At 39.5% G+C, this 23,570-nt stretch overlaps 1 protein-coding gene across 2 annotated transcripts; it reads right to left on the reverse strand.

The window, feature by feature from the left end:
* Positions 1–195: 195 nt before the first annotated feature.
* On the reverse strand, positions 196–22,930 carry DELE1 (DAP3 binding cell death enhancer 1). Of its 2 annotated transcripts, none has more exons than XM_067467704.1 (11): positions 22,788–22,930; positions 22,591–22,684; positions 17,367–17,439; positions 17,082–17,217; positions 16,760–16,900; positions 13,510–13,571; positions 12,158–12,251; positions 8,786–8,928; positions 2,661–2,822; positions 715–856; positions 196–611 (listed from the first exon to the last, which is right to left on the reverse strand). In XM_067467704.1, the coding sequence occupies exons 1-11, from the start codon at positions 22,822–22,824 to the stop codon at positions 382–384; spliced, it is 1,314 nt and encodes a 437-aa protein (XP_067323805.1). In that variant the 5' UTR covers positions 22,825–22,930; the 3' UTR covers positions 196–381. The 2 variants fall into 2 exon arrangements, with proteins under 2 accessions (XP_067323805.1, XP_067323804.1); XM_067467703.1 differs by having other exon boundaries at positions 16,760–16,903.
* Positions 22,931–23,570: the final 640 nt, after the last annotated feature.

A 23,570-nucleotide genomic window follows, 5' to 3' on the forward strand; every position in this document is an offset into this window, starting at 1 on the left:
AGTTTCTAAACTGCCTTGCCTTTGGAAAAGGGAGAAAGGGAGGGAGAATCATTCCCAAAGGACTCTGCTGCTATTTGGCAAGAAATGCAAAAATACCAATTTTGCCACCCAGAAAAAATGGGGGTGCAACCATTATGCATTGGTGACTATTATGCAACGAAATATAGATGAGATAAAATAGGACAGAATCCAGGGTTGCTTTATTTGGCAGCATTATTTATTATTCAGCATCTTCATTGCAATTTTTAAAATAATTATCAAATAATATATTTAGGATGAAATGCAAATACATGTGTTTAACACCCACATATTTGTTCCTAAAAGTATCATGGTGCCAGCCAGATGCAGATATCTGAAGATTATGCTTCTTCATCGGCCATGCTAGCTTATTACTGATCCTGGGGACCAAGCTAAGGATGGCAGTTTGAGGGTAAGGCCATCTGAGAAACCTGGACTATGCATACAGTTCATGGAGCCACTTGCTCCTTCTCTGAGGCTTCCTGTGCTCCAGGAGCGAAGTATATCGAAGACTGGCTGGCCCAGGCCCTGAAGACAGGGACTGGATGAAAAGGTTCCCACTGCTTGTACCAATGGACGCCATCTCTCCATACCTAGGAATCAAAAAGAATTGTTACAATGGTAATAATCTACATGCCCCCTTCTTCTACACACCTTCACTAATTTGGTTCAATAGCAGGTCCCTCAACCCAGTACCTGCTATCTCCTCCTCTGCCGTGACTTTCATTCTCTTTTGTGCAGCATTGCAGCTTGTACTATCTGCTTGCTGGTAACGTCTTCTGTGGATTCCAAGGCCATTCTCATTGTGAGCACCCAAATGACGTCTTCTCAAAGAATTCTGCATGCAAACACATGTCATTAAGATCCTTGGTATAGAGAGAAAAAAATGCAACATCGATGCATCTGTAAGCTTCCAATATTTATGTTCCTTCTCAAACTATTCTCTAACAGTATTCATAAGTACACACTGGCTTCATGGGAACCAAAGCCCAATCCACACATTACTTTGATATAAGAGTAGCAGCAGCCTGCTACTTCTTGGTCCAGAATTAATCTACTGTTCTGCAACCAAAAGAATATGGGCTTCTCCCATTTAGTCACCTGTTCATTTGGGAAGCTGTGTTGATTTCTATACTACCAGGATAATATGAGTAACTGGCCTAAATGGTTTAACTGAAATGAACAAAATTATAAGTATACTGTGCATCTATGGATTATGATAGACATTTTGACCATCTCTTTGAAATAATTTCAAATTTCAGATATTATACTAATGAATGTTTCTATTGGGCTCCCATATTAACTTGCCTAAATTGGGAAGCACACACTTAATTCTCTGTTGTTGTATAAAGATTGCACTCTGATAGTTATATTTCAAAGCTTTAAGACAGTTAGGATCTTCTGGTGGGGCCCTGCTCTCGGTCCCACCACTTTCGCAATCGTGTCTGGTGGGAACGAGAGACAGGCCTTTTCTGTGGTGGCCCCTCGGCTATGGAACTCTCTCCCGATTGAGATCAGATCTGCCCCCTCTCTCCTGTCCTTCAGGAGGCTGGTGAAATCCTGGCTATGGAAAGAAGCATTCCCAGAGTAATGGTTGAAACCGGCTACAGAACAAAGTTATCGACCACACATACGGACTGAGTTGGACATGATTTTATCTTGGCGATTTGACTTATTTGTCATTTTAATTGATATGTATTTTAACACGTTATTATATGATATTTTTAGATTGTACTATTAGCATTGAATCCTTGCTGTAAGCCGGTCTGAGTCCCTCTACGGAGGTTGAGAAGACTGGGATATAAAAGTTTTAAATAATAATATAATAATATAATAAGGTAGAATACTTTGTGCCTGTCTCAAAGATTACTGAAAAGACTGTGGTCTGTTTTCATTTTTGGCATCCACTCTGTGCCATGTTCCAGCTAAAAAAACACTTTTAGGTCTTAATTGTAAATCTCACTGACCATGCAAGGAACCAGAGGACTGAGGGTGCATATAAACTCCAGAATTAATGTAGGTTGACACCCCTTTATTGCAACGACTCAATGCCTTCTCTGCCAAATGTGCTGCTACGTCACACAACTATACTTTCAATAGTATTGAGCCAAGGCAGTTAAAGTGGTGTCAAATTACATTACTTTTGAAATGTAGATATGCCCTCAATTATGCCCACTTTATTGCACAAATATATTTAATTTCTTTATACATCCACGAAAGATTATTTTTTTCCAAAAGATGTAAGGTCTAATTAAATAGCATTTTTGATCAACAACTGTCTCAAAGAAGACCACTGCATAAAAGTCAGAGAATCCCCAACAAAAAGATATTTATGATGCAGATAGACAATAGATTTAGGCTCATCGTATCCAGGTTAGATAATTTCTGCTTTGTGATGCATGCTCTAGGCAATAGTGCCCAGTAAAAATAATGAAGTGTAAGAAGCTGCACAATCTACACTGCATTACACTGGCTAAAAGAAATCTGGTTGGCAGCTCACCATCCAAACATGGTATATACAAATCTAAACTGCTGGGAGTAAAGTGAGGAATTTGCAAGTTACTTGTAATTTCCAACAACTCTTTTGGAAGGTGCACTTTCCTCCTGAAGACAACAGCAGGATTCTATTAATGTACAGTCACCTGGGTTAGCCTTGGTGTGGTTATCTGGTCCAGCAAATCAACTGGTTTCTTTATATTTCCATTGCTGTCTCTAGAGGGGCAATTGCAGAAAAGCCACCTGGCATAGTGATACTGGGCCAAGGCATGCCCTTGGAGAGCGGCTCGTTGATAGTAGAGGACTGCCTAGAAACAAATCATATCAGAGAAGAGGGATGCTTTATAATAATACACCCCGTATTTACTCGAGTATAACGCGAATGGAATGCACACCTCAATTTTGAAAGTATATATTATAAAAAATATAATGCATCCAGCCTCATGCAATTCCCAACTGGTCTCATTCAGGAGGCCTTCAAAACTGAGGGAGAGGTTTTGAAGGTCTTGTGAATGAAGCTAGTTGGGAACCGCATGGAACAGAACCTAGGAGGGGTAGATGAGAGACTTCAAGGCCACCCCCCCAAGAAGCAGGATTCCCAGCTAAGTAGCAGGAACAAATGGGTTTTTTCACGCAGGTGGGTTTATGTGCACAATTTGAATATGCTATCAAAACTAAATATGGTATTTTGTAAGAATAAGCATTAGAACTTGTTTGGTTTAAGGTTTTATAAATTGACCCATTCAAAATACATATGGCTCTCCTGGATGTAAGACACACATGGGTCATTGGATATGGGTCACTGAATGTGGGTGGACTACAGCTCTCATCCTTCTTCCTTAAATCTCCCGAAACTTTGCCAGCATTTAAAGTTGATCATTGTGGGATGTGAGCCAAGTTTGGTCTGGGTCAGTCCCACACAACACAAAAGAAATAATAATACTAATCTTTATTTGTATCACGCCCCCTCTCCAAAAAGGATTTGGGCGGCTTACAACAAATAGCTATAAAACCAAGCAGGAATAAAAACATAATACATAATAGATAACGAAAAAACAAAAACAAAACCATTGCAACTAACTAATAGTATCATAATAAATACACAGATTAAATTTGGCAGGATTAGAAACTGTCAAGAATGTTATCCCAGTACGAGTCACTGAGAAAGAACTATGGAGAGTGTGAGTGGATAAGTGAGAGTCTGCCAGGAAACTCCAAATTCTGTCTTATATCTGAATCCTGACAATGTTCTTTCATTAAAACTCTTTATGTGGCTTATGAATATATAAGGAGCCCCCGGTAGCGCAGTGGGTTAAACCCCTGTGCCGGCAGGACTGAAGACCGACAGGTCGCAGGTTCGAATCCGGGGAGAGGCGGATGAGCTCCCTCTATCAGCTCTATCTCCTCATGCAGGGACATGAGAGAAGCTTCCCACAAGGATGATAAAAACATCAAATCCTCTGGGCGTCCCCTGGGCAAAGTCCTTGCAGACGGCCAATTCTCTCACACCAGAAGCTACTTGCAGTTTCTCAAGTCACTCCTGACACAACAAAACAAAATGAATATTTAGCTTATTCCATATTTCTGCTTCCTCTTTATTTTTTTGCTTTCTCTTGTGTGTCGCTTGCTGAATTAAATACCCTCTCATGACTACCTTTAATGCCTCCCACTGAGTAACTTTTGATGTTTCCTCTCCTTTATTGAAGTCCAAATATTCCTTTAACAATTTTCTATTTTTTTCTATATCAATTTCTTTTTTTAGAAGGTTTTCATTCAACCTCCATCGATACTGTGGTCTCTCTCCATCCAGTTCTAATTCTAGGGCACCATGGTCCGAAAAGGTCCTGGGCATTATATTTATTTTTTTAATTTTGATACTTAGCGAATTTGTGGCCCAGGCCATATCAATTCGTGACCACGAATCATGCCTGCCTGAATAGTAGGTAAAGTCCCTCATTGTGCTATTGTGATGCCTCCAAGCATCTAATAGGTTGAGGTCTCCTAACCTCTGAATAAAACTTTTGGGTAATAAGCTATTTCTATTTATGCCCTTAGTCTTTGTTCCACTTTTTAAAGATTTATCTAACGTGCCGTCCACTATTCCATTAAAGTCGCCTATAATAAGTAATTCATCATACTCCACCTTTTTTATCTCAGTTTCCAGTTTTTTAATAAACTTCATTTTTGAGCCATTGGGACAGTATATGTTACATAATAGTATTTTTTGTGATTTTCTTTCTATAGTAATCCCCAAAAATCTTCCTTGCGTGTCCTTGAACACTTGGACTGGGTTCAGCCATTCTTTTACGTAGGTCGCCACCCCTCTCTTCTTCTCGCTGTATGATGCTAGAAACATTTTCCCTAGTTTGTTTTGTGTTAAATGCTTGGAATGTCTATCACTTATGTGGGTCTCTTGGATCATAATTAAGTCGTATTTCTTTTTTACTAGGAAGTTGAAGTATTTTCTCCTCTTATTCGGAGAATTTAAGCCGTTGATATTGTTGGAGTAGATCTTAATGGGTTTTCTGTTCATGGTTGGTTACTTTCCGACATTTCCCACTGTTGTATTTCTGGAGGTACCATCAACTGATAATTTTCGGGGGAGAATTCCCTCAGTCTTTTTTGCTCTCTTTCATCTTCTTCCTCTTGTGTTGATCTTGGCCATTTGTTTGAACCTTTTTCAGTCTTTTCTTCCTCTTCCTCTTCCGTCTCCTTCTCTATTCTTCTTTCCTTGCTGTTTCCGCTGGGGTGTCCTGTATGTCCATTGTTTTGGAATTTCCTTTGTGTGGGTTCCGCTGCTTTCCCTTTAATGTAATCATTGTAAAACATTTTTGCACTCTCTTCGGAATTTAACCAGAATCTTTTGCCGTTCATCGTGACCGTGATGCCATCCGTTTTTTCCCCGAGGAAAAACTGAAGGAGAACCCGAAGGATGGAAGGTCCATATATGATGCCAGAATATTGAGGAAACAAATAGAATTACTGCAAACAGAAAATATAGATCGGCAAATGAAATTCAATAAAGTTAATTATTTTCAGAACGCGAATAAAGTCGGAAAGTGGCTTGCTAACAAAATTAAAAGGCGGAGACAAAAACAAACAATAACAAAAATCATAACGAAGGGAAAAATACACACGGAAAATCAGGAGATAGTAGACCAATTTCAACAATTTTATAAGGTGTTATACCAAAAAGTAAACATACCATTAGAAAATGTCTCAGAATATATAGGTAATCTAAGAATCCCAAAATTGACAGAATCACAAAGAGAGGCCCTGAATGGTAGGATTACCCCGTGGGAAATTGACAACGCAATTGATAAATTAAAACTTAACAAATCACCAGGCCCAGATGGCTACACAGCTATCTTTTACAAAAAATTTAAAACAGAATTAGGACCCTTATTAAAAGATATCTTTAATTACGCTTTAGAAAACAAAATTATCCCCAAAACATGGGAAAAAACAAATATAACCTTAATTCATAAAGAAGGAACGGACGCCACGGACGTAAGGAACTACCGACCAATATCTCTGTTGAATACAGATTACAAAATATTCGCAACAATAATGGCAGAAAGGTTAAAAAATTTTCTAAAAAATTGGATCTCCGGGGAACAGGTTGGGTTTCTACCCAATAGACAAATAAAGGACAACATCAGGATAATAATTGATTCAATAGAATATTATGAAAAACATAATGAAAAACAACTTGCCCTAATGTTTATAGATGCCGAAAAGGCCTTTGACCGAATAAATTGGGACTATTTAAAATTGTTAATCAAGGAGCTAGATATGGGATATCATTTCCAAAACGCGGTCGAGGCGATATATTCGAACCAAGAGGCCACCTTACTAATTAATGGAGAGGAGATAAAAGAACCAATAAAATTAACACAAGGTACCCGCCAAGGCTGCCCTTTATCCCCGTTATTATTTATTCTGGTAATAGAAACACTAATAAGAAAGATAAATGAGGATAAAACACTTAAAGGATTAAAAATAAACAACTACAGCTTTAAACTAAGGGTATACGCGGATGACGTGGCGTGTATAGTGGAGGACCCAATAAATACTATTAAAGATTGGTTAAAAAAGATAGAAGATTTCGGGAAGGTTGCGGGTTTTAAATTGAACAAGCAAAAGACAAAATTATTAGTTAAAAATCTGGACCAAAAAACAAAAGATAATTTACAGGAAATCTCCGGCATAAAAGTCGAAAGCAAGGTGAAGTACCTAGGGGTCACCATTACCAAAAATAACACCAATCTGATCAAAAATAATTACGAAGTATTATGGGCCAAAATCCAAAAAGACATAAACAAATGGAAATATATGAATTTTTCTTTATTAGGTCGAATCTCAATCGTCAAAATGTCTATTTTACCCCAACTCCTATTCCTTTTTCAAACCTTGCCGATTCTAAGAAATGATACGTTATTTAGGAAATGGAAAGCGGAAATTACTAAATTCATATGGAAGGACGGTAGACCTAGAGTCAGCTTCAAAATTCTAACAGATGAAAAAAAAAGGGGCGGACTAGGTCTACCAGACTTCAAAGCATATTATGAGGCTTGTAATTTGGTTGCGATGAAAGAATGGGCCTCCCTGAAGAATAGAGCACTATTGGCGCTGGAGGGTCACGATCTTAGGTCAGGTTGGCATGGGTACCTTTGGTACAACAAAAGAAAGACAGAAAAAGCCTTCAATGACCACTATATAAGAGTGGCCCTCCTAAGAACATGGGAAAAATATAAATCCAGATTATATACCAAAACTCCACTATGGATATCCCCCTCTGAAGCTAAGCATAAAAGAGAATTGGAAGAAAAAAATTGGCTATTATATAAAGACTTATTAAAAAGAATGGAAATAGAGGGAAAAGGGAGATTAGTATTAAAATCGTTAGATGAAATAAAAGTGTTAAACAATAAGACAACATGGTTAAAATACCACCAATTGCATCAAGATTTTAAAGAAGACGAAAAGGTAGGCTTTAGTGAAGATCAGGGGATATGGGATATTGTGATGAAGAAAGAAAGGAAACTAATTAAAATTCTCTATCAGCAGATACTTACGTGGTCCACAGAAGAAGAAGAAATTAAAGACTGTCAGGTAAAATGGGCCAGGGACATAGGACATAGTATTTCCACAAAACAATGGGAAGAAATATGGACAAGGAAAATAAAATACGTAGAAGCTAGCGATATGCGAGAAAATTGGTATAAGACCTTTTTTAGGTGGCATTATACCCCAGTTAAAATATCAAAATTTAATAAGAAAGGTTCGAATTTATGCTGGAAATGTCAAGAAGAGAAAGGGACCCTGCTCCATCAATGGTGGTCTTGTAAAAAAGTTAAAAAATTTTGGAAGGATATACATATGGCAATGCAAAAAATAATTAAGACAAATTTCCCCCTTAAACCAGAAATACACCTATTAGGAATTCTAAATACCAAATTAGATCATAACCAAGAAAAAATAGTCTTTCTTCTTAGTACAGCGGCAAGAATGTTACTAGCAAAAGTTTGGAAGATGAAAGATACACCAACCCTAGAAGAGTGGGTCTTAAAAGCCTTGGATGTCATACAAATGGACAGTCTATCATCAAGACTTAAAGGATCACCCAATCGTACAGATTGGTCTGGTTTTGAAGAATACATTGTGGCTAAGGAGCTCCCGATGTATATCGACCTGTCTGGGATCTGAATAAAAGAAAAGAAGAAGACCAACTCGGTCGCAGAAAGAAGACACAATGGGAATCGTAGAACCCCGGAAGACTGACGGGAAGCAACTCCCCCACCCCCTCGGACCTCCCCCCCCCCACGATCCTTCCCTTCCCTTCCCTTTCCCCCTCCCCACCCTGCCCCAATTAATCACGGACTCCCCCCCCCCACCCCCTCTATCCCCTCCCCTCTCTCATCCCCCCTCCTCCCCTCCTGAATCTGAATCCTACACTCTTGTAAATTTACAACTTCAATAAAAATTTATCTTAAAAAAAACAAAACAAAATGAATATATAGGGTTCTGCTGGATCAGACCAAAGGCTTAAGTCCAGCACTGTGTCTGTTAATGACAAATAGATATCCCAATGGGGATGTCGACATGTGTTCACTTTTTCTTTTTCTCCTCTGCTATTAACCCTTCCTCCTTCCATCAATATTCCCATTTATCCTGGTTACCACTAAACACTTCAGATGATTAATAATACACTCTTAGGCAAGTATTCAGCAAACAGAAGCAAGACACAGTCCAGTTAACAAAGGAGGACCTTGGTAATGTCTTTCTTGGTGCCTCTTCCATGTTCATAGCAGACTGCCACGTTGAACTGGGCTTTGCTGTAGTTCTTGTCCGCAGCCAGCTTGAAGCAGGAAAAGGCCATTTTGTGTTGCCCTTCTTGCATGTACTGAAGCCCTAGGACAATAGTAATAACAGACAACTTCAAAGCCCGTCAGTTAGAGGTTAGTTTGTTGGCAAAAATTGGAAGAGGGTAGATATTAAAATATGAAATGTGCCAATCCCAGAACCTACGCTGCACCTTCATATTCGAGTTCTCTACAACCTAGAAAAAGAGAACAAAGTAAAATCTGCTATCTCATTTAAAAAAATAAAACGGAGAGCAGAATTTTATTTTAATGCAGTTATAAAGATCACTTTTAGCAAAAGAAGAATAAGCTCTCATCAAATAAAAGTGATAGCTGCCCTGTGATATTATGGAGTCGTATTAGGAAACATCGTTCAATTTATTGGTTGTACAATACTAGCTTGACACTTGACTTTAGTTAAAGAGTTGGTCTGGTTGGCCTCAGTGGAATAGGGTGAAAACAGAGATAGGTTTAGGGGGCATCTTGAACTTTAGTAACCTACAGCTCATTATAATGGTGAAACACACATTTCTAGACTAGAAATACTATGCTAATGAATCAATGAAAGAATTCAATAAACGGCTGTTATGGGATTTTCACTGAATATGCACGTGTGAAGAAATGTGATTTAATTAATCAGCAACATGGTTGTAATGACCTGCTAATTGCCCTATTGAATTGTATAAATGCTGCCGCAATAAAAAGCTTTGGTGTGCTTATTTTTGGATTCAAGCACACTGAGGCTTTTAAGAACCCAGGTTTTTTGGGTAACACTAGGGCTGGGCAACTGCGGCAAGGATGACGAATGCTTTCTGACATGAAGAGAATGAAGGCCACACTTCTTTGTTTTTCAAGTCTTTAAAAATGTCGTTAAATTTAAATGTTTGATTTTACTCAAAATTTAAAATAAGAGGAAAAAAGGGGAGGAAAAAGGAAGAAAACGTTTAAGACCAATCAGTTTTTATATTCACAGTGAGCTTGTGTGTTTATAAACCCACAGAGTGGGTAAATGATTGGGTATAAAATATATTTATACAGTTATGAGAGTGGGATGGAATGCAATGGGATGTAAACCATGACCCTTGCTCTACATCTTCAAAGCACTGTGTTGCAGAACATTTCAACACTCCCCAATACCAGCAAATGATTTACAAGTTGTGGTCCTTGAACAAGGAAATTACAATGGAAGACTACAAAGAGAAACTGAATTATAAAATACCAGCACATTAAGAGATGTATGAACAAAGACAGCGGCTTTATGGAACACTACATGTATTAATACATAGTCTTCACAACTGGAGGTATAACAAAAGAAATCTCAGAGAGTTTTCAATATTGGGAAACTAAGCTTTGGGAAACAATAGAGTTAGCATAAATGGCTGTTATTTTTCAATTATGATTTAACAAGAATGAGCTAGGAAATTGCGGCCTGGAAGTACAATCCTGTAACTCAGGGTGCATAGGTGAAGCCCACAAAGAGTGCTTTCTCTGAAAATTGGTGTTTCCATGGAGATGCCAAAAATGGCCACTTATTGTCAAAATGGAAAGGGGATGTCTGAAAACCAATTACTCCAATCAAAGGAAGTTAGAAGTATTGAAAGAGTAAAAAATAGCCCCTCGGGTGGGCAGGCACATAATACCTAGTTCTTGCAAACAGATGAGTCAGGAGTTGAAGGTCTGCTACCTTTTATTTGATGAGAGCTACCCTTCCACATTCTCTAGTGTATGAAGTAGTAAATAAATTCTATCAGATATATACGTTTAAGAACTTGACTACAGAACAGACAGTCCCTGAGTACAAATGTTTGACTAACATAATAATAATAATAATCAACTTTATCCTGCCATCATCTCCCCGAAGGGACTTGGGGTGGCTTAAATATATCAGATATATTTAAGTATATGTATAAGAACTTGACTACAGAAGAGACAGTCCCTGAGTGCAAATGTTTGACTAACATAATAATAATAATAATAATAATAATAATAATAATAATAATAAACAACTTTATCCTGCCATCATCTCCCCGAAGGGACTTGGGGTGGCTCACAGGACACAGTCAGTAGCCTAGCAATTCAAACAGGCATTTCTTAGGATTACTGCTACTGCTGCATTTACCACCAGTCCATAGGACAATTGAAGTCTTTGATCAGCCCAAGCTTCATAAGGAGAGAAGATTAAGGCTGTTTTTAGCCATCGCTTGGCACCAGAGGCAAAAGAGACTTTCAACCACCCCAGAGAGTTGTCTTCTCCCAGCAAGTGCTCCCTTTGTAATGTATTGTTTTAAGTTACCTCAGGATAATCCCGGGTTGACTTAACCCTTCATTCCTCTTGTTTCAGTAAACTTATTTTGGTTTCTTTTCACCTCGCCTCAAAGTGCCTCTGTCTGCTAAGGGTCTTAATCTCAACAAAAGCTATCAGATAGCCTCCGAGTAAAGTCAGACAATATAGTTTCCTCAAAGGCTTGGGCGTGTCATCACAGCAATAAAGTTTATATACATCATATCCATCCAGTCTCCTTTTCTTATTCTTACCTCATTTGGAAACATCTCCTGAGTTCAGTAGATAGGACACATGAAAATACCTAATTTCATTACAAAGTCACTCACTGACTTATATGAAGCTGCTTCATATTGAATCACATCATGGGACCTACCTACTTCAACAGTGGCTTCCTAAGATCTTTATACAAGTGCTTCCAAGTACTGCTACTAGATACCCCTTTAACTAAAGATGCTGGAAAACTGAACTTAGACATTGAGTGCTTTACCACTGCCACAAGTCACAGAAAAGTGGAAAAGTGTAGTCAATATAGTAATTTCCTCTGCAGATCAGTGCCTCATTGACCAATCAGTAGAGTCCTCTGCAAACTATCTGCAATCCCAGTGGTTCATGAATCACGCAATAGGGAGTCAGTTGCTTTGTACAAAGACCTGGCCTACCACAAAACTGGGGCTAAACCAAGATTATGTGACTGAGATCAAGATGAGAAGCAATAGGAACAGGGCAAAGAGTTGGTGAATGTTGCAGCTGGAGAAGAGGTAGGTTGTACTTCCACTGAATGTTATGGTGGTAGTTTACAGAGCAATGGAAGCTGTGAGGACAGCATGATCAAAATCAAAATGAGGAAAATATAACATTAGGTTGCAAGCTGCTTACTGATTTGCCAAGTTTCTCCAACCTTCTAGGCTTTTTCTCAGAAACTATGATATTATAAACACATTCAAATCTTTTCTCAATGAAAGTTAAGCTATATATATGCCTGATAAGCTGTTACCGAGAATGTTGAATGCCATGGAAATGCTGGTTTGAATCACCTGTTCCATTTTAGAAGCAGCTTCATTAACAGACACCTCCTCTGCCACATTGCCCTGTATAGAAAAGGCAAACAATTAACAATGTGCATAGGTTATAGCTCTATACACCTGTGGCCAACCACTGCCATAGCTTTCATTGTACAGTGCAAGTAGTTTAGGAAATCTCAGTCCCTTTTACTAATATTTATTTTTATTATCTTCTTCACCAAGACATGCTGTTCATTAGCAGTTGCCTCATTTATAACCTGCAAATGTGATCACCAAGACATTCTGTCCCAAAGCAAAACAAGCAAGCAGGCAGGGTGGCTGGCTGGCCGGCTATATTTCTCTGAGACAGGATGGAATATACCATAGCTCCAAAGCGTCTAGCTGTCTCATGAGGATAAACAGTGACAATATAATCATGACACTAACCCACTGTACCAGTTTGCAAATATATGGGGTTGCTAGATAGTCATTGCTTGATAGTCATTGGGAAGAAATGTTTCGTAATTTAAACTCAAGCACATACATGTATGTGTGCAAAATGCAAACCTGACTTGCAACTTACAACATCACAAGATACAGATCAATCGATAATAAAACTGAAGCAGTTAGATTACGTATGTTCTATGATGTGTTGCCTTAGGTTTTTCCTATTTTTGGGGGGGTGGGGGGTGGGGAACCAGTTGAACTATCACTAGCAGAAATATCACTATGAGGGAAGTTACAAAACGGAACATAACAACACTGCATATCTTCATTTGTGTCCTAGTTTCTCCATTTTGTCTCTTCTCTTTTGTTAGTCTTCAGATTATCTACAGTTAGAATATTTCCAGCAAGGTCTACTTCCTGTTAGTTGTTTTGAAATTTATTTTTAGAGGGAAATATATCAAAAGACCATATTGTATCTCTTAATACATAACACTGCTGTCAACACCTCTGCATATCTCAGAAAGATCTGACAGTAAGCCACATGATGAAGCTTGACAATTAAAAATATTTTACTTATCAGTGAAACTGTATTAAGTCTGAAGTATGTAATTTCAATACTTTGGTGCCATCAAGTGGTAGATGTACATATTGCAATACATACTGCAAAACTGGAAAAAAGATTGACTAAAAGTGAAAACATTTTGTCACTAAGACCATTGTTTCCTGAACAGCTTGAACATCTACAAAATATTTTGTGAAAGAATGTCCACCTATCACATTGTGTTTGTTTCCCACCCTGAAGAACAGTGCCCCCCCCCCCCCCCCCGGCTCATTACCACAAAACCTATGAATATAATCCATGCTAGAGCTCAAACCAAAAAGAGTTAGGTTGTAGTACCTGTAAATGCAATTGGCATAAGTCCGGTTCAAGGTCTGTACTAGATGCAAAGAAGAAGCTCCCTGTAATAAAAAAAATAGCAGATGATCAAACCATGGGAGATTTGCTTTTCTGTCATGTATTAGGTTCTCAACCATAGCTCTTCTAAACAATCAGCAGCATTTTCAACTACATCTTACTATGGGCAACCAACTTCTTGTAAATCCAGTCACTGAGAACTGAGTCCAACAGCTAACTTGACTAGTACACTCAGCATGAGTGGGTAACCTGTGTACATGATACATGATAAAACTATTGACAAAAAAGGAAGAACATCATGCCCATCTGGACCCTTACAGAAGAGACTGGGAACTGGGTTACACCATGCAATCAACCTTATAGATCAGTCTGTCTCCATGAAGTCTATACTCTGCTTCACCAGAATAGAGGGAAGCCTATGTCAAGTCACAGGGGGTTGCTTGTGACCAAGGATGTACATTCAATTGGCATGTTCACATACTTCTTTGAAGAGCTGCAGTATTTAAGTGCATGAGCATGATTTAGATGGCATCTCTCCAAGGGTTCTCACAGAACCCAAAATTGCTATTCTCTTGAATAAAATATGAAGTAGGATCCTAGAGTTGGCCACTGTACCAGAGGATCAGAAAACACCCAGTATAAAGAAAAAAATTAAGAAAAGAGTCAACAAAAGAGTCTTCTGTAAAGGAAAGTTCTGGCTCATTAATTTAAGGTATAAATAAAACCATGGACAGGTAGACATTCTCTAATTAGACTTCCAAAAGGATTTTAACAAAGTATCATCAAGGATTCCTCAAGAAACGATAGTAATAAAATAAGAGGAAATGCACTGAAAATTGGTTAAAGAACACGAAGAAGGGATCTTCAGAGGAAAGCAGTTGGTTCTTTCAATGATCAGTATTGGGACTAGTACATTTCATTCATAAATGATTTACAGTGAGAGTTGAACACTGATGTGACCAAATTTACTAAATTAATTAGGCTGAGAACAAATTTTAATTGTTAAGAGCTCTAAAAGCATCTCACCAAACAAGGATAATGGGCCGTAAAATGACGAATGAGACTCAAGGTAAGGAGTTCACTTTGTCCCAATAGACATCACTTTGTCCCAACTTCTCATGTATGCTGATGGATCTAAGTTGGCTGTGACTGACAAAAAAACCCAAAAAACAAAAAAACCCTGATCTTGTGATTTTGGTAGACTGCTTGTTGAAAATGTCAATTACTATGCAGCTGTTGCAAGAAAGCTGAATTTCATACTGGGCGTAATTAAAAAGGGGGATGATAATAAAATTGGCAATTATCATACTGTAGTTATACAAATCCATAGTGCAGCCACATCTGGAATGCAGTGTATAGTTCTGAGGCTCTTTCATGTCACACAATTAAAGTGCTGTGCTCCACTTTAATTGCCACGGATGCAGCCTACAGAATTCTTAGATCTGCAGTTTGGAGAAGGATGCTTAGAATTCTTAAACAGAGATCAATTCTTGTGCCTCTGACCAAAGTACAAACACCAAGATGCAGCTAGGGAAACTGAAGTAGAACATAGACCATATTTGTGTACTGTGAAACGGACCCAGGTCCAGTTACTGTAGAACAGGAAAAAGTACAGGAAACCAAAACGTTCAACAGATTGTCCTATGAGGAAAGTGCAATCTGGGACTGGAGTGTTGTGTGGTTTCCAGGCTGTATGGCCATGTTCTAGCAGCATTTTATCCTGACGTTTTGGCTGCACCTTCAGAGGAACCACACAACACACCAGTGATTCCGGCCTTGAAAGCCTTCAACAATACACTGGAAAATCTGGGACTGTTTTGCCTAGAAAAAAGACAAGTAATGGGAAAATGTGGTAGAACTATATAAAATTATCTATGGTTCAGAGAAAATAGACATGGGACAGCACTTTTCTGCATCTTACAATACCAGAAACTTGTGTCAATGACTGAAGTTGAATGTTGGTAGGTCAAAGAAAATACTTTATATAGCTAAGCTGTGGAACTCACTGCCCCAAGACGTAGTGATGACCTCTGACATGGATGGCCTGAGTCAGTTTTGGGGGAATGGCAGGGTACAAATGAAGCTATCTAGCTCCCTTTCAGTTTTGTTTTTGATATTGATTTAATGGATGATATTTGCTATGAGACAGAAAACATTTGCTTAAATATTTTAATTCATTTTATTTATTTATTTATGACATTCATATGCCGCCCTTCTCACTCCGAAGAGGACTCAGAGCATCTTACAAGATATATATACATACATACAATATGTTATATTATTGGCATAGTACAATATCAGTATTATATATTACTATATTGTACTATACCATTATATTGTAATATTATTAGTAATATTACATGTAATATAAAATATATAATTATAATATCATATTATTATTAGTAGTAGTATTATATGGTGTTACATTATAATATTATAAATATTATATGGATATACATTATATTATATTATATTATATTGTATTGTATTGTATTGTATCGTATTACATTACATTACATTACATTACATTACATTACATTACATTATATGATTAGCATAGAACAGAAGACAAGGTGGAACTGCCTTCCTGCCCCCCTCTCTCTTCACTTTGGGCCAGAGCAGCAGTTGGTGCTGGGGGGAGGGGCCCCAACCGATGAGATATCCTCTTTATTCTATCTGGGACAAGAGAAATGCCTCATTGCTCTTTTTATAAATGTCTTGCTGTGGAGAAGACAATGATGCTGGGGAAAATAGAAGGAAAAAGGAAGAGGAGCCAACCAAGGGCAAGATGGATGGTATTCTTGAAATGACAGGCCTGACTTTGAAGGAGCTGGGGATGATATTTGATGATGTACTGTTTTTAATATGATTTATGTTTAAAGTGTGGTTTTACTGTTGTAGTTGTAAAGCATTGAATTTTTGCCATTATCTATGTGTAAACCGCTTTGAGTCCCCCTCGGGGTGAGAAAAGCGATATATCAATGCTGTAAATAAATAAAAAAAATAAATAAATGGCCACATCTGACTGGGAGCTCTGGCGTGGGCTGGTCACGAAGAGTCAGAAGCGACTGAACAAATAAACAACAAATTGCTGTTATTGTTAATTTCTTGTGTTTTAAATATTGTTTTTAGGTTTATGTTAACTTTGTTCATCACCTTGGATTCCCTTTCAGGAAAATTGCGGCATCAGCTTAAAATATATTTTTAGCTTACCAAGAATAAAGATTTGCACCTGTGTTTGAAGGAAGCTGATATTCTTTAGGCTGCGGTTTTTTATTGGAAGGGGGATTCTTCACTTCACATCCAGAGCCCACTCCTGTGAAAATCTCTTGTTCCTCTTGGCCACTGGAGCAAGAAGGTGGTGCTGTGGGAGCTTCTGAAAGCAGAGAAAACCACACTCGCAGTTCGTAAGAGATGCCACTGTCTGGGTTCTCATTTAACAGAAAAGCTTGCCAAACATCTGAAAACTCAGTATTTTTCCTCACTCAAATTGGATGGAAGCTGTACTGTCCATTCTGCCCAAACTCAGTTCCACCATCCCCTCACAAACCTACCTGAGTGCTGATGCTGAGGCAGAACAGCAAATGGGCCCTCCAGCTGACGAACCCCAGCATCTCTTCTTCCTGGTTGCACAGAACTCAGCTGCCGGACCTGCTTGACTAACTCCAGAGTAAGAACAGCCAGGGTACTCTGACAAAGGAGAAAAAGCATTGGAGCAATTTTTATGGAGCATTTACACATTTTCATTATATACTCCTATGTTCTGCCATCAAAGCACTCTCTTCTAATCAAGCAATTGCCACTCTGATTTGATGACAGACAGAATACCTAACACATACCCAGGTAAAGGCATCCAAAGGACTGTAGAGATGTGAGAGGTCCCCATATCCACCAGCTTTGTGCTGTTGATGCCTGTTATATTGATTCCAAAAACAAAGACAAAAGAAAATAATATGGAATTAGGAGAATAACTTTGCATGCAGGATGCAGCTAAATTTGAAAAACAAGTCTATATGTACAGAGTACTCAAGTACATGCACACAGACTAATGCTAGTGAGGAAATTGTTGCAATTTCTCTTATGGCTGGAAGGAGAAAAATCACCATGTATATTTATCCTGTTGTTTTAGCTTCTTGAGGAAGGAGATATGCTATGAACTCTGTTTTGAGAAACTCCTTAATGCCTGAACTGAAAGATGCAAAAAAAGAGTGTGATTTTATACCCCCAGGTCGCGCTCAAACTAGTACCCCAAATTCCAACCCTGTGAACTATGCAGGAATGGACAAAATGCACCCCATGGGTCCTATGAGCCTCCTCATGGTTGGTGTCCAGAATCCCATATACCTTGATCTCCCCAGGTTTGGCTTAAAATTGCATGGGGGCAATTTTAGGTTGCAGGAAGGGTAATATTTTCAATCTCAGAAGTGTCTCTCAATAGTGTCCTCTGAGGTCCAGGGAAGGCAAGAGCCAGTGGGCGTCTACAGCCTGCCTGCCTCAATTACAACGAACTACAATTACAAGGCAGCTGTTGTTTCAGTTGATCATAAATATTAAATGCAAATGTAACAGTATCCAAATATCACGTAGCAAGGAAAATGAAATGATGTTGTATAGCCAACAACCAAAAGATAAATACTGAAATGTGTAATGTAGTTTGAATTTGTTCTAATAGTTTTTAACTGGGAATTTTTAATATTGTTTATATTTAATCTTGTTTTAATGTTCATATATTAAATGGTTATGCTAATGATTTTATGTTAAGCTGCTTTGAGTCCCCTTTGGGGGAGATAAAGCAGGGTATAAATAATAATAATAATAACAACAACAATAATAATAATGTAGAATAATACTCTCACATCTTTATAATAGTACATATGAAGATTTGTAAATCGGTAATACTGGCCAACACTCATTTTGGTGCCTTAAATGTTAGCTCTGTTTCTTGGTATATTTGACTTGCTCATTCAAAAAATGGCACCGGTTTTCTCCTATCAGCTCTAGTTTGTGAGATACAGAATACATGCCATCTACCAGTCACCATCTGCTCACTCATAGAGAACCATGATAACCATATCTAAGAAACTAGAGCTGATGTGGTCTGTCCAATGCAATTTTCTGAATCAAATGCCCCAAATAACCCCAGGAACAGGACTAAAAACCAAGACATTGAGAAGTTTGTTGGGTTATATTATTCATTTATTTAGTTTTTAGTCCACTTTTGTCATTATGCAGGACTCAGGAAGAGAGTGAGTGAAATCTATAACCCTTTTTTTTGAAACAGTTTTAGAATTCTGACACGGTCCCACTCTTGACCTTTGCTGGGGAAATACACCACAGATCAACGTCAACAGCACAGTTCAAAATACTTCCATGTTTGTATCTTGACAGCCATTCAATCTGAATGTCAGCAATGAAGTTATGAAATCTTTCACGAGAATGATGAAATCCCAACCCAAGCTTTCATATAAGAATTGAAGGCGTGTGTGTTCTAACAGCCTCCCTGCTGTCCTTCCGGAGGCAGGCTAAAATCTTTTCATTCAGGCAGGCTTTTAAAGAAGAAAAAAATTAAGACCAAGCCAGGGAGTGCTTTGTAATATTTTTATGTATTTTGAATTGGTTTTTATGGTTTCTATTATTCATTTTTAAGTAGCACACGGTTGAATTCTAATGTAATGTGTAGCTTTTACGATTTTTCACTGTGTATGGTATTGTTTTTACTACTGTTTGTTGCCTGGAGTCTCCTTCAGAGAAAAAAAGTGGTCTATAAATAAATATAATACTAATAATCCAGTGGTGCTTTTGCTCAATTCCCTCCTGTTACATCTGAGCCAAGTTGAGGGGGAATACGTTTGGTTATTTTCTTTCTTTCTTAAATCTCTACTGACTTTACAAAATGCATGTCTTGAGAAAGCTGAGAGCTGAAAAGAGCAGGGAGCTCTTTTCCAGCTTCATTGGAGGCAGGCTACTTCTCAGACTCCTCCCCACAGGGTTTGACATCACTTCAATTGCCATGGCCCAAGGCTATGGAATCTTGGGTGTTGTCTTTTTACAACTGCTTTTAAAATGTATTGTCGAAGGCTTTCATGGCTGGAATCACTAGGTTCTTGTGGGTTTAATGAAGGTGGTCAGTTGAAACATTCCCACCCACCTCCAGCAGAGAAGAGCTCTTTGCCCCACCCCAGCCATTCCACAGATATATAAACCCATTTTCCTAATTCCAACAGACCTCACTACCTCTGAGGATGCTTGCCATAGATGCAGGCGAAACGTCAGGAGAAATGCCTCTAGAACATGGCCCTATTCCCGAAAAAACCCCACAAGAACCTACTGCTTTTAAAATGTGATTGTGTTTTTATCTATGTTATTTATTTCGTATATTTTATGTTCATATGTTTTTTTGGCTTTGTTGTAACCCACCTTGAGCCATCAGGGGAGGCAGGTAATAAAGAAAATTTATTATTCATAGAATCATAGTGTTTGGAAGAGACTGCATGGGTCATCCAATCCAACACCATTCTGCCATGCCGGAAAAGCACAATTAAAGCACCACCTCCAGCCAGCCTCTGTTTAAATGCCTGCTAAGAAGGAACTTCCACTAACCTCCAAGGCAGAGAGTTCCACTATCGAAAAGCTCTATGGTTAGGAAGTTCTTACTTTTTTAAAATTATTTTAAAAATTATTTATATTGGGTTGCATAAATAAAGTATAACTATCTCCATTATATTACAGTAGTATTAAAGAAACAAAATCAATAAATACAGGTAAAGGAGATGACATAATTTCTGGTATAGCTCTATTTCCTAATGTTTAGATGGAATCTCCTTTCCTGTCATTTGAACCCATTGCTCTGAGTCCTAGGCCCCTTCTACACTGCCATATAAAATCCAGATTATCTTCTTTGAATTAGATCATATCGCAGTGTAGACTCATATAATCCAATTCAAAGCAGATAATCTGGACTTTATATGGCAGTGTAGAAGGGGCCCTATTCTCCAGGACCTTCTTCCTTATGACATCCTTTCAAATATTTAAATATGACGAACATGTCTCCTCTCAACTTTCTCTTGTGCAGGCTAAACATACCCAGCTCTTTAAGATGTTCCTCATAGGATTCATGGTTTACAGAAACCAAGACCCCTCCTACACTGCCATATAATCCAGATTATCAAAGCAGATAATCCACATTATCTGCTTTAAATGGGATAAGAGTTTACACTGCCATATAATCCAGTTCAAAGCAGATAATCTGGCCCTGATTGTTTCCTGTCTGTTTTCTGAATGTTCCTCTATATTTACTGTCCTGATTTTAGAGTTTTTTAAATACTTAAAACAAAAAACTTAATACATTAAGTCTAGTCGAATCCGACTCTGGGGGGTGGTGCTCATCTCAATTTCTAAACCGAAGAGCTGGCGTTGTCCGTGGATGCCTCCTAGGTCATGTGGTTGGCATGACTGCATGGAGCGGCGTTATCTCCCGCAGAAGCGGTACCTATTCATCTACTCACATTTACATGCTTTCGAACTGCTAGGTTGGCAGAAGCTGGGGCTGACAGCGGGAGCTCACACTGCTCCCCAGATTCGAACCTGCAACCTTTTGGTAAGCAAGTTCAGCAACTCAGTGGTTTAACCCAATGTGCCTTCGGGGCTCCTGAAAGAAATGATTGTAAGATTTCATTGAATTTTTTAAAAAAATTCTATGGAGAGAGTATTTATTTATTTGTTGTGTCAGGGCAACCAGTCAATTATATTACATTTCTAACAGAACAAAACAAACAAACAAACAGACAAAATACAAAATTTGTGAGTTTGTTAGTTGATTAAATGTCCTTTGACCAGTAGCTGGCCACTTGGAGTGCCTCTGGTGTTGCTGCAAGAAGGTCCTCCATTGTGCATGTGGCGGGGCTCAGGTTGCATTGCAGCAGGTGGTCTGTGGTTTGCTCTTCTCCACACTCGCATGTCGAGGATTCCACTTTGTAGCCCCATTTCTCAAGGTTGGCTCTGCATCTTGTGATGCCAGAGCGCAGTCTGTTCAATGCCTTCCAAGTCGCCCAGTTTTCTGTGTGCCCAGGGGGGAGTCTCTCATTTGGTATCAGCCATTGGTTGAGGTTCTGGGTTTGAGCCTGCCACTTTTGGACTCTCGCTTGCTGAGGTGTTCCAGCGAGTGTCTCTGTAGATCTTAGAAAACGATGTCTAGATTTAAGTCGTTGACGTACTGGCTGATACCCAAACAGAGGATGAGCTGGAGATGTCTCTGCCTTGGTCCTTTCACTATTGGCTGCTACTTCCCGGCGGATGTCAGGTGGTGCAATACCGGCAAAGCAGTGTAATTTCTCCAGTGGTGTAGGGCGCAGACACCCCGTGATAATGCGGCATGTCTCATTAAGAGCCACATCCACTGTTTTAGCGTGGTGAGATGTGTTCCACACTGGGCATGCATACTCAGCAGCAGAGTAGCATAGCACAAGGGCAGATGTCTTCACTGTATCTGGTTGTGATCCCCAGGTTGTGCCAGTCAGCTTTCATATGATATTGTTTCTAGCGCCCACTTTTTGCTTGATGTTCAGGCAGTGCTTCTTGTAGCTCAGAGCACGGTCCAGAGTGACTCCCAGGTATTTGGGTGCGCTGCAATGCTCCAGTGGGATTCCTTCCCAGGTGATCTTCAGAGCTCGAGATGCTTCTCTGTTCTTGAGATGAAAGGCACATGTCTGTGTTTTAGATGGGTTGGGATCAGCTAATTTTCCCTGTAATAGGCAGTAAGAGCACCTAGAGCTTTGGAAAGCTTCTGTGGAGAGAGTAATATATACTAATATGATAGGTAGCTCTGAGTACTAGTTCTTTCCCTATCATGATCCGGCTGTAAGTTGCAAATGGAAGAGGTTCGGCTGTTCATGCTCACAGAGGATTTCCAAAACATGAGAACAGGGCAGTGTGGAAGGGGCCTACACCTCCCTGGATGCCCTAGCCCTGAACCCTGGCAGTGACAGCGCTGTCAAACAGCGAGGAGGCGCCTGGCAGGAGCAGTGGGTTCTGCGCCTCTGTCCCCTCTGGGCCTGTCCCTCTCACCTGTCTTGGGTGCGGGCGGGCTCCCCTTCAGGGGCCTGGGCCGGAGCCACGGGGCGCGGGCGGGAGAGGCCGGCTCCTCCTCCGAAAGGCCTCACTGAACGGACACACAGAGAGAAGGGGGAGAAACAGAGACTCCAGTCAAGCAAGGAAAGCGAGGCGCACAAAAACAGCCCCCCCCCCCCCTAACGAAGGCTGACCTCCTCGGCTGAGGCTCCACAGCAAGCGCCACAACATGTTTCCTCGCGTTAGCCGGCGAAGACCTCCCGGGACATAGAGAGGGCCCGGCCCACTCGCGGCCAGAGCGGGCGGCGCAGCCGAGGCACGCGCTTCTCGTCAGGAAACGGACTTCCGCTTGGAGCGGAAACGGAGCGTCTGTCTCTCCTTTCCCTTTCGAAACGAGGAAGGCGCTGGATTGAGGTATGAGGCTCTGGTTTCAGGCGGAACACGACGCTTCAACCTCATCTTCTAACTATATAAATAAAAATGTAATGTTTGTTTGTGATACCATCAGAACTCAAAACCACTGGGGGAATTGATACCAAATTTGGACACAAGCCACCTAACAGTCCAATGTATGTCCTCCACTCCAAAAAATTGATTTTGTCATTTGGGAATTGTCGTTGCTGGGATTTATAGTTTACCTACAATCAAAGAGCATTCTGAACTCCACCAATGATGGAATTGGGCCAGACTTACCACACAGGGCTCCCATGACCAACAGAAAAAACTGGAAGGGTTTGGTGGACATTGACCTTGAGTTAGGGAATTGTAGTTCACCTACATCCAGAGAGCACCCACGATAAGTGAAAATCTGCAAAGTAGGGATGCCATATTAATTGTAATATTTATGTATTATCTATCTATCTGTAAATGCTCTGTGCATAATGAGTTCCTTAAAAACAAAAGAACCAATGAACGAAATCACACCAAATTTGGCAACAAAACGTCTCACAACACAAGGAGTGACCATCACTCGAAAA

Source organism: Anolis sagrei, chromosome 4 (genome assembly GCF_037176765.1).
Source record: "Anolis sagrei isolate rAnoSag1 chromosome 4, rAnoSag1.mat, whole genome shotgun sequence".
In the NCBI taxonomy this organism is placed as follows: Eukaryota; Metazoa; Chordata; class Lepidosauria; order Squamata; family Dactyloidae; genus Anolis; species Anolis sagrei.

Coding starts and splice junctions, on each gene's coding strand:
- DELE1 (XM_067467703.1), bottom strand. CDS start 22,824: ATGTTGTGGCGCTTGCTGTGGAGCCTCAGCCGAGGAG. Junction 13,572..16,759: donor TCAGCTTCCTTCAAACACAG/GTGCAAATCTTT, acceptor TTTTTATTACAG/GGAGCTTCTTCTTTGCATCT. Junction 612..714: donor GGCAGAGGAGGAGATAGCAG/GTACTGGGTTGA, acceptor TTTGATTCCTAG/GTATGGAGAGATGGCGTCCA.